The sequence below is a fragment of the Macaca nemestrina genome, chromosome 10 (genome assembly GCF_043159975.1).
Source record: "Macaca nemestrina isolate mMacNem1 chromosome 10, mMacNem.hap1, whole genome shotgun sequence".
Classification (NCBI taxonomy): domain Eukaryota; kingdom Metazoa; phylum Chordata; class Mammalia; order Primates; family Cercopithecidae; genus Macaca; species Macaca nemestrina.
In genome coordinates, this window is record NC_092134.1 from 61,759,169 (window position 1) to 61,771,319 (window position 12,151).

Here is a 12,151-nt window from a genome sequence, read left to right on the forward strand (position 1 = left end):
ATTTTCAATCCAAACACCAGAAAGGCTATTTGAGCATATGTGTGTGTATGATTTTAAAATTTTTTCAATTAAAAAAATTTTTATTAAATTTATTTTAAAAAATTTGGAGAGACGAGGTCTTGCTATGTTGCCCAGGCTGATCTTGAACTTGTAGCTTCAAGAGATCCTCCTTCCTCGGACTCCCAAAGTGCTGGGATTTATAGGCGAGAGCCACCAGTCTATATGTGTTTTGTAAAGGTACAAAGATGAAAACTGTAGTTTGTATTAGGGAAACAAATGAAAATAAGTAGTTGTAGTTTAGTATAAAAAGTTGAAACTGAGGTATGTGTATAAAAAGTACTATGGGAGCTCAAAAGTTTTTCTTAAAAGTTTTATTCTGTGTTAGAAAAGGGGGAGGTGAGTGGGCTTTCTGCTTTTGTCCTCTTTCTGCGTGTTTATTCAATACTATTTTGGGCCTCTACCATAGACCTTTATTAATTGGTAAGCTTGTATGTTTTTATTAGTAAACTGACATATGATGTTGCAAAAAAAAAAAAAAAAAAAAGTACCGGAAAATATCCAGTCTGTGTGACTTTGATTTCTGTAGTAACTTGTCATAAATAAGATATCTTACTGTTTTTCTTTTGACAGATGCCGCACTTAAAAGGATGCTTGTTTTGATCCTCTGCTCATTGTTTTCCTCATGAAGTATCACTGATTCATCCTAGAGATGGTGTTCTTTTTAAGAATTTGAGAAGGAAAACGTAGTTTCCAGCTACTTTTGTATAATGTGAGCAAACAAAATATTTGTTACAACACTTTATTCAAATTTATTTAATATCAAGATTGTACTCAGTTTAATTCATATTTCCATTGTGTGATTATAATAATACCTTTTTTATTTTGCAAATACTGTATAAAGAAATAATGCAGGTTATTCTGTGGCATATTTTTATAATTTAGAAGTAAAGTAGCCTGAGTATAGGGTTTTTTTATTTCTGTTTTTGTCATAACTCTTTTCACTGTAATAACTAAGATATGCTAGTTGCAACTTTGAAGAAATAGAATAAACTAAATTCAATTGCAGTTCTTATTTTCATCCTTAATTTTTCTTAATGATAGACACTTTGTCAGTACATCTTAGCCTGTCTCCCTTGAATGACTGCTCTTTTAAACTTTCAAATCTGATGAGAGCTAACATAATTAGGCCAGTGTCTCTCATCAGTAAAAAGTCATTCCATTTTCAGCTGCAGCTGAAAAGGTTGAATAGCACTTCTTTTTGTTTAAACCAAGGTTCAGTTAGAAATTGTATCTTGACAAGCGTAAAATTAAATCTGGTAAGTGTTGGTTTGATCTTAGCTATTCTGTGTAGATAGGGGTAGATTTTCTTTAGCCTTAAAGGAGATTAGTCAGTTATAGTTGTAACTCAATTGCTTTTCCTTATTTTTCTATTTAGCATTTTTGTTAGTATATTTAATCATTTCCCTTTGCAGATATTTCCAAGGTCTTCAGTCTTTTTTTTTTTTTAAACTGCAGTTGTGCCTTTAAATGACTCCAGTGAAAAGTAAGATATAAATGCAGATAATTACAGAACTTACGTACAAAGAGTGCATAAGAGGGGAAAGGGGAGTGAGAAACTCCGCCTTCATAGAGGTGACGCTCGAATTGGGGTTAAGTTGAAGAACAGACAAACTTAGACACAAAGCTATGCAAAAATTGTGATGAAAGGGGAAAAAGTAAGTTTGGAAAGGAAAGCACAGGTCAGATTATATTTATTCTCAGGATTTTGGACTTTTTTATTAGTGAAATTTACACAAGGGGAGTAATATTATATTTTTATTCTAGAAAGATTACTCTGGCAGCAGCAGTATGAAGGATGGCTTGTAGGAGATAAGAGAAGTATCTTTTCACCAGGGTAAACTCTCCTGTGGTAGGTAGAATGGTGGAGGTGCTGCATTAGAATGCTCAAAATAAGAAGAGAAAGAGGCTAAGTAGTGCTCCCTGAAGAGCACCATTATTTCACAAGTTAGAAAGGACTCAATGGAGACTTAAAAGACAAAAAACAAATAGGGAAACAAAGGGAAACGGGGAGTTATGGAAGCCAAGAGAGAAGTGGTTTATGGTGTCAGATTCTCATAGGGGTCAGGTAAAAAAAAAATAAGGTTTGAAAACATTGATAAGGAAACTTAGCCACAGCAGTCTCTCTAGATTAATGGGACAGAAACCAGATTCCATTTGGTAAGAAGGGTACAGAGAAACTAGTTTTCTTCTAAGAAACTTGACTTTGAAGAGATCAGAAAACCAGAGATTTACTAGAACAGTTTTGCTGTAGAACTGTTAAGATTTTCAGATGTACTTACTGCTTATTTTTGTTTCTCAAATGATGGTAATTCTCATTTTTAGAACTGATCATCAGGAGAGTTTAAAAACCTTTTCTGCTGCTTGTCCTGTGAGGAGTTTAAACAGAAGAACCATATTTGGGGTACTGAATTGTTACATCCTAGCCAACTGAAAATGATCTATAGGCTGGGTGTGGTGGCTTATGCCTGTAATCCCGGCACTTTGGGAGGCTAAGGCAGGCGGATCACCTGAGGTCAGGAGTTCAAGACCAACCTGGTCAACATGGTGAAACTCCATCTCTACTAAAAATACAAAAATTAGCCGGGCATGGTGGCACGCACCTGTAATCCAAGCTACTTGGGAGGCTGAGGCAGGAGAATTACTTGAGCCCACGAGACGGAGGTTGCAGTGACCAGGATCGCGCCACTGCACTCCAGCCTGGCTGACAGAGCAAGACTGTCTCAAAAAAAAAAAAAAAATCTATAAATGGTATATTAAAACCCTAGGAGGTGCTGTCTTTTCTCTTGCTAATATCTGGTCTGGAAAAATGAGGTATAACAATTCTCATGTATGAATTGTTTAGAATAAAAATTGTAGTTTGAAATTGTGTAGCTGTTTCTAAGGAAGAAGTTACTTTTCGTGTATCACTGTGTTAGAGAAGAAAATAAGAACAGTTGCTTCAGATTATTTTCATTACATTGTCCCTTCTCTGTAGGGGAAAAATAGGAGATATATTTTGAGTACTATTTTAAAGTAGTTTTTTTTTTTTTTTTTTCTTTTCTTTTTTTTGAGATGGAGTCTCCCTCTGTTGCCCAGGCTGGAATGCAGCCGTGGGATCTTGGCTCAGTGCAGCCTCCGCCTCCTGGGTTCAAGCAATTCTCTTGCCTCAACTTCTCAAGTAGCTGGGACTACAGGCCTGCACCACCATGCCTGGCTAATTTTTATATTTTTAGTAGAGATGGGGTTTCACCGTTTTGGCCAGGCTGGTCTTGAACTCCTGACCTCAAGTGATCCTCCTGCCTCGGCCTCCCAAAGTGCTGGGATTACAGGCGTGAGCCACCGCGCCCGGCCCCCTGAAGTGTAAATTATCCACATCTGTGACAAACCATTCAGTTTCTCACTTCTTCATTCAGAAAATAATCTTTAACATACAGCTAATTATGACTTTCCTGGCACTTACAGAAGGAAGGATGCTATAACCTAACTAGGTGGACTATCTGTGGATACTACTGGTAATTATGACACTAGTGATTTTGTAAGTGGACTATTTATATGGTACTTATTAAATTCAAATATGGGCACCTAATGAAAGTGGGTATTAGCTGCACATACATTAAATGGAATTTAGTAATTTAAAAATATCGATTCGTTTTTCTTGAAAAATTAAAAAGGGAGAAAATTCATCCATAATCTATGTTTTTTTTTTTTTTGTTAAATTTAACTGTGGAAAATTTTTGGAAACTGGTTTCCTTAATATGCTGCTCAGCCAAAAGTTTTGGAAGGTCTCCATCAAGAAAACAAAATTATTCATCAAAAAGTGAAAACTGTGTGGAAGAAACTTTTGAAGATTTGCTTTTAAAGTATAAGCAAATACAATTGGAACTAGAATGCATCAATAAGGATGAAAAACTAGCATTGAGTAGCAAAGAAGAGAATGTGCAGGAAGATCCTAAAACATTGAACTTTGAGGACCAAACTAGCACTGATAATGTCAGTATTACAAAGGATTCAAGTAAAGAAATAGCTCCTGAGGAGAAAACACAAGTCAAAACTTTTCAGGCATTTGAATTAAAACCACTCAGGCAAAAATTGACTTTACCAGGAGATAAGAACCGTTTGAAAAAAGTTAAAGATGGAGCAAAACCGCTTTCCCTGAAATCCGACACTACTGATTCTAGTCAAGGTAATGGAATTAAATATTTCAGTTAGTAATAACTGTTCTTTCTCTAAAGGAGTAACTACTTGTTTTGGTAGTGTACTTCATTTAAATGATTGTACGCTCATTTAAATGATTGTAATTATCTGTAAATTTTGTACTTTCTGTGTAGACATATTATTGAATAATTACTAATTTTGTTTACTTTTAGTCTTTATTTCTTTATTTTTTTTTTGCCTGACATGCTGGCCTCTATAATAGAATGTTACACATAAGTGATAATAGTGGACACCTTTGTTTCCTAACCAAAGAAAATGGTTTTGACATTTGTCATTAAATATGATGTTAATTTTTTTGTAGGTATCCCTTATGGGGTAAAGGAGGGTTTTACTCCTATTCCTAGTTTGAAATTTTCAGTGTGAATGGATGTTGAAGTTTACAAAATCTTTTTTCTTCATTATTGGGATGAGCATCTAATTTATCCTAATTTGTTAGTGTAATGAATTACATAATTTATTTCTAGTATTAAACCACCCTTGTATGCTTGCGTTTAATACAGTTTATGATATACCATTTTTAAATCATGGATTTGGCTTTTTTCTTTTCCTCTTTATTTTTAAGATATAATTTATATACAGTAAAGTTTACCTTTTAACATTATAAATGTGTGTGTAGTTCTTCAGGTTTTGACAAATGCAGACAGTGCGTAACCATCACCAGCCACCATTAATATACAGAATTCTTTCATCAACCTCAGTTTCTCCAAGTGTCTTTGTAGTTATCCCCTCCCTCAGCCCTTAGTTCACCTGGTAACCACTGATTTGTCCCTATAGTTTTGCCTTTTCCAGAATGTCACATTAATGGAATCATACAGTATATTGCCTTTGATTATAACTTCTTTCATTGAACATAATGTGTTTGAAATTCATTCATGTACTTGTATATGTCAGTAGTTCTTTTTTGTTGAGTATCCCATCATACTATAGTTTATCCATTTCCCAATTATGTTTGGGTTTTTCCAACTTTCCGCAATTACAAATGAAGGTTTGCTAGTGTTTTGTTTAGAATTTTACAGGCTATGTTCATAGCCTGTAATTTTTTCCCCCCTCTTTTTCCTTGCCAGTTTTTAGTGTAAGGTTGTGATACTCAAATCGGTTGGGGCTGGTTTCATCTTTATTCTCTGCAATAGTTTATGATTGGAAACATTCTGAGATACTTGGTAGGTCTTGCTGCTAAGTGTCTGAGCCTGGGTGGAGTTTTTTTCCGAGAAGGTTTTAATCTGACTTTTCGTGTTTTCTATTTCTGTTAAGGCAGTTTATGTAAACTATATATTTTTTGTAATGTGTCTTTCCTATCAGTTATAGAAGTTATAAAAATTATTCTTAAGAATCTTTACTTTTTTATCTATAGTATTTATAAGTTGTATCTTTTTTTCCCTGCTCTCTTATTTAATTTCCCCTGAAATAAGTACATAGTTTCTTAAACTTTAATTTCCCCTGAAATAAGTATATAGGTTTTTTCTCTGCTCTCGTCTTTAATTTCCCCTGAAATAAGTACAGAGGTTTTTCAGCCTCTCTCCTATTAAGATCATTTTAGGCCATCAAATTTGACTTTAGTTCTGTCTCAATCAAGTTGGGATGTTTAACTTTTTTCATTCGTTCTAAATATTTTCTAATTTTTATTTTTCATTGACTTGTAGGCTACTTGAAAGTGTTTCTTCGAAACATGTAGGTTGTCTAGCAGTGTTTTTTATTGATATCTAAGTCGATCATACTGTCAGAAAATAAGATTGCTATGATAACCAATCTTTTGAAATACTTAAAGACTTCCTTTATTGTCTAGTATGTAATCAGCTCTTGTAAGAGTTCTGTGTATGTTTGAAAGAAATTTATAGATTACTTGAGCTTTTTGTGTTGTTCACTTTTTTATTTTTTGATACGCTTGATCAGCTACTAAGAAAAGTTTGTTAAAATTTGCCAGTATGATGATGGATTTGTGATTTTTACTTTTTGCTTTAAATACTTTGAAGCTGGGTAATTAAGTCATTATGTGGTGACTTTATCTCTGATGTTTTTGCCTAAAAGACTATTTTGTCTTATATATTAATAGCCACATCATCTTTCTCTTTATATAATTTCCCACCCTTTCAGTCTTTCTATATCCTCATGTCTCAGATATTACTTGTACATAGTATAGAGCTGGTTTTAATTTATAATTCAGTATGACAATCTTTGTCCTTTAGCTTAAACATAGTCTACTCACATTTTTTATGATTATTGACATTTGGTTTTATTTCTTCTTTTTTTTTTCTCTCTTTTTAGTCTCTTATTTTTCTTCACACAATTTTTTTTTTTTTCATTTGCTAGTTTGGAAGTTAAATACTAAATTTCTGGTCTTATATTCCTGCCAGTGTTTAAAGTTAATCAAGAACCTTACCCTTTCCCCGAAATACAAAGAATGATGTTTGCTTAGTTTTGCCTATATTTTTAGCACTTTCTTGGCTGTTTGTATTATGTCTGGAATTATATATGTATAAATACATTCTCTTTGTGTGTGTGTGTGTGTGTGTGTGTGTGTGTGTGTGTGTGTGTGTTTTAGATAAGGTCTCACTGTGTTGCCCAGGCTGGAGTGCAGGGGTGTGATCATGACTTAGTGCAGCCTTGACCTCCTGGGCTCGGGTGATCCTCCCACCTCAGCCTCCTGAGTTGCTGGGACCACAGGCATGTACTACCATGCCCGGCTATGTTTTAAAAATTTCTGTAGAGACGGGGTCTCAGTATGTTGTCTAGGCTGGTCTCAAACTCTGGGCGCAAGTGATCCTCCTGCCTTGGCCTCCTGAAATGCTGGGATTACAGGTGTGAGCCACCATGCTCAGTGCTTAAATACATCCTTTAGACATTTTTGCTTTTAATGTGTTTTTGCTGGGTGGAAAACGATTTCTGTTTACTCTTTTTAAAAGATATTTTCCCTGGGTTTAGAATTCTAGGTTGTTTAATTATATGCTTTTTGTTTGTTGGTTGGTTTGTTTTTGAGACAAAGTCTTGCCCTGTCATCCAGGCTGGAGTGCAGTGGTACTATCTTGGCTCACTGCAACCTCCGCCTCCTGGGTTCTAGTGATTCTTATGCCCCATTTACCTGAGTAGCTGGGACTATGGCACATGCCATTGCACCTGGCTAATTTTTGTATTTAGTGGAGATGGGATTTTGCCATGTTGGTCAGTCTGGTCTCAAACTCCTGGCCTGAAGTGATCCACCTGCCTTGGCCTCCCAAAGTGCTGGGATTACAGGCATGAGCCACCACACCCAGCCCCTAATTATGTTCTTACTAACAATATTTTCTGATTTCCATTGTTAAAAGTTATCAGTCTTAATGGTTTCCAATTTGAAGATAATCTTTTTTCTTTGATTGTTTTAAATATCCTTTTTGTCTTTGATATTCTGTAGTTGAACTGTGATGTGCTGATTGTAGATTTCTTTTTTTGTATCCAGCTTGGAATTTGTTGTTTCTTGAATCTGGATTGGATCTTGGCATTGGTTCTGAAAAAATGATCATTATCTCTTAGAATATTATCACATTCTCTCTCTTTTTTGGAACTCTGTATAGATGTATGTTATGTTAAGTCATCGTACTTTATCGTTCATGTCTCCTAATTTCTCTTAAGTTTCTGTCACTTTGTAATTGACAAATTCTGGAAAATTTTCTCTGATACATCTTTCATTTTACTGATTCTCTCTTCAGCTGTATCTGATTTGCCTTAAGCCCACTTATTGAGTTTTAAATTTCAATTACAGTTTTTATTTTTATTTCATTTTTGTTTGTTTTCAAATCACTTTGATCATTCTTTGCACTTTTCTTCTCCCTGCTTATAATTTCAGCTTTATCTTTGTTTCTTTAAACAAATTAACCATAGGTCTGTTTTGTTTTATCTCCTATCCCTGCTAATTTTCAATATGTCAGGTCTTTGGGGGTTTGATTTCTGATGTTTGTTTTTGTTATTACTCATTTTTGGTACTGTCTTTCTTGAACAGTTAGTAGTTTTGTTTTGTTTTGTTTTAATGTGAGATGATCATTTTCTTTTGAATTTTAGTGGTGGGAAGTTTTTGAGACCTGGGACAAAGATGCATTCCCCAGAGAGAATTTGCTAAAGACTTTAGCCTTGAAATCATTTCAACCCTCACTGGCTGCCCGTATAGTGTGAATTTGGTTGTAAACCTAAGTGATGATTATTTTGGGTTGCACATTCTCAGGGAGATGCCTTTCTTTCCCCTCTTCAATTTAGTACTATGATTCTATACAAGTAGTTTTGAAAAGTATAGCACAGAGGGATAGAAAAGACACACAAATAACTGTCATGGAGTATAATACGAGTTATGTGTGAAAGCCTAGAGTAACACAGGAAGGATTAGATATCCTCACCTGGATTTAGAAAGGTTTCATAGAGATGTAAATGTTTGATATACTTCTGGAAAAATGAATCTTTTCCACTGGGGAAGTCAGAAGGAACCAAATGAGCAGATAGGCACAGAGGGCTTTTTAAGGGCAGTGAGATTCATCAAATATGTATGCAGTATGAGAGATAATGGTGTTTTTTTGGTGAGTGGTTGGACATAAAATTATAAAAGGACAGGTTAATGTTGGATTGGGAGGGGCGTTTAATATTTTGCTAAAGAATTTGAATTTTGTTCTTTAAACATTGGGTGGGCTGTTAAATGTTTTTAAGCAAGAAGATGATTGATCAAATGTGTGTTTTAGAAAAATAACTGGCATCAGTATGGAAGAGTGATTGGAGGAAAATCAAAGAAGCTAAAATGTCATCTGAATCAGTAAATTATATAATTGTTTCTACATGTATATTTCCCCACCAATCCTCACCAAGACTCTACTGTCAAACTTATGTTATTGGTGAGCCTTTTTTCCATATCTCTTGACAACTCTTCTATACCTTCATAATTTTTTCAGGCCTTTTACTCAAGCTTTATTATTGTCAATATATGAGCTTGCCTCTTATTTGAGGTAATCACACTCAATTCCAGCTTTTCACTTCCTGACCATAAACTTGTTTGTAATCCGTATCAATTTTCACTTCAGTTCTTTCATCCTGAGGGTAATGATTCTTTTGTTCATGGCCATTTTTTTTTAACTTGTTCCCCTGGCTCTAACTTCTTCTGCCTTCTCTGGGACCTTGCTTTATTTATTTTGCTTTATCTTGAACCATTGTCTCCTTAGGGTGTTCTTAATATATTTGACTTTTCCATCCAAAAATGGAAATCCTCTTCCACCTTATCCTACATTCTGTCTTAAATTATGTCAAGTATTCTTCCTCTTTTCAATAAGACTTCTGAGACGTCTAGTCTGTACCAGCTTTTCGCTTTACCTCTCATTTCTTTATTAGCCCAGTACAGTTTGCTTTTCTACCCCCATCACAATACTGAAACTACTCATGGTAGTTTTCTGTGACCTAATTGCAAATTTTAGTGGGTGTTTTTTATTTCATTCTTCCATTCATTGAAAAATTAGTTGAGCACTTTATTCCACGCTCTTGGAAATAAATTGGTGAGCAAAATAGTCACTTACGTTTTCATGGGCTTGCATTTTAGAAGGTAAAACAGTAAACATGATGAGTAAATTAACTGTTATGAAAGAGAAAAAGTATAGCAGGGTAAGTTGGAAAGGGATATTGAGGATACAGGTTGCAGCACTAATAGGGTGGTCAGCACAGGTGTCTATTTGAAGGTGAGATTTAAAAAAAGACTGAAGACAGTAAAGGAATAGCCAAATGGATATCTGGTGGAAGAGGCTTCTACACAAAAGGAATAACTAGAGCAGTGATTTTCAAAGTGTGGTTTCTGGGGACTGCATTATCTGGGAACTTGATAGAACAGAAATTCTCAGTTTCTACCTTAGATCTGTTGAACTGGGAGCTCTGGAAATGGGGCCTAGCAATCTGTATTTAACCAGCCCTTCTGTTGATTCTGCTACATGCTGAAGTTTGGTTATTGCTGAACTAGAGAAATGACCATAATACAGAAGGATGCCTGACATGTTTGGGGAAGAACCAGGAGTCCTGTGCTAATACAGAAGAGAGAGTGAGGGGAATGAATAATGGGAGAGAAGCTGTTGGAGATGGCAGGAGGGCGCAGATCTTATAGACAGAGCCTTGTAAGAACTTTGTTTTTTTATTCCTAGTGAAATGGTGACCTCTTACAGGGTTTTGAGCAAAGGACTGACATAATCTGTTTTATATTTTTTTTTTTCTTTTTTTGAGACGGAGTCTCGCTCTATCGCCCAGGCTGGAGTGCTGTGGCTGGATCTCAGCTCACTGCAAGCTCCGCCTCCCGGGTTTACGCCATTCTCCTGCCTCAGCCTCCGATTAGCTGGGTTTACAGGCGCCCGCCACCTCGCCTGGCTAGTTTTTTGTATTTTTTAGTAGAGACGGGGTTTCACCGGGTTAGCCAGGATGGTCTCGATCTCCTGACCTTGTGATCCACCCATCTCGGCCTCCCAAAGTGCTGGGATTACAGGCTTGAGCCACCGCGCCCGGCCTGTTTTATATTTTTAAGGCATCACTCTGGCTGCATTGTTGAGAATATTCTGTTGGGGGTAGATATCTCAGCTATATTCAGTGATGTTTTTCTTCCTTTGAAATTTTGGAATTTCTGTAATGCATTTTAAAAATAACTTTCTGATTTTCCTTTTCTGTCTTTTGTTTGTTTTAAATAATTACTTTTCCTATGTAATTTCTTAATTTGTCATGTCCTCAGTGTCCCATTTTCTAGGGGTGTTCTCGTTGTGATTTTAACTACTACCTATGTGCTGGTGACTTTAGCTCACATTAGACTTTTAGTGGGTAATATTTTAAATTCTGTGTGACAAGAACAGTGTTCATTTTGGAGGTTTTGAGTAAAACTTGAGATAATTTTATTGTACAGACCTATGACAGTGGTAGAACAATGTCTAGCTACCCATTTGATCAGTTTAAACCTGCATTTATAATCTTTGTATAACGTTATATTTATTGTCTGGAATTTGTATTTATTGAATTTATTGTATTTATTATTTTGTTTTTGTTTTTGTTTTGTTTTTGAGACGGACTCGCTCTGTTGCCCAGGCTGGAGTGCAGTGGCGCGATCTCGGCTCACGGCAGGCTCCATCTCCGGGATGGACACCAGTCTCCTGCCTTGGCCTCCTGAGTAGCTGGGACTACAGGTGCCCGCCACCATGCCTGGCTAAGTTTTTTGTATTTTTAGTAGAGACAGGGTTTCACCGTGTTAGCCAGGATGGTCTCCATCTCCTGACCTCGTGATCCACCTGCCTTTGGCCTCCCAAAGTGCTGGGATTACAGGCGTGAGCCACTGTGCCCGGCGTATTGTGTTTATTTTTAAGGTAGCAATGTAGTCGTAAGGTACCTGTTATGTTAATAGATGTTTGCCTCTATGCTACATTAAAGGGAGGTGCTGCCATTTTGTATAGACAAGTGAGATCCTAATCGACCAGTAGATTTCTCATGACCTAATGAAACTCATGTAGGAGAATAATTTAGTGTTTAATGTTTACCTGTTTATTTTTGTCTGATAGTTATTACTATTCTGTTGTTTTTAAAAGCTTGATCATTTTTCCTACAATGAGGCATACGCATTCCCCAAAATTACCACACTGCAAAATTGTGCAATAAAAACAATAGGGTGTGTGGAGAAAATGGGGTTAGAGGAACAACACTCAAAAACTTTATCCGTGGCACATAAAAGATAGGAATAAATGAAAAATGATAGCACAGCTTTGCATGTGAAATGGGGGAAAAAAGTGTGAAATATTAAAGTAAACATGTCAGCATTCCATAAAGTAGACCTGAAGTATACCTGTGGAAGTGGAATGTTTCCTACTTATGAGTTATTATGAAGTAAAACAAGGAGTGTTACCTGAAATCAGACAGTAAATTGTAGTACCAGATGTGGATG

At 35.8% G+C, this 12,151-nt stretch overlaps 1 protein-coding gene across 1 annotated transcript in view; it reads left to right on the forward strand.

Annotated features, from left to right (window-relative positions):
- Nucleotides 1-12,151, forward strand: part of LOC105473369 (zinc finger C3H1-type containing) — a 55,491-nt gene that overhangs the window by 2,463 nt on the left and 40,877 nt on the right. The window contains exon 2 of the mRNA XM_011727157.2: nucleotides 3,806-4,222. Coding sequence (XP_011725459.2) covers nucleotides 3,806-4,222 — 417 coding nt within the window. The remainder of the gene's footprint in view (nucleotides 1-3,805; nucleotides 4,223-12,151) is intronic.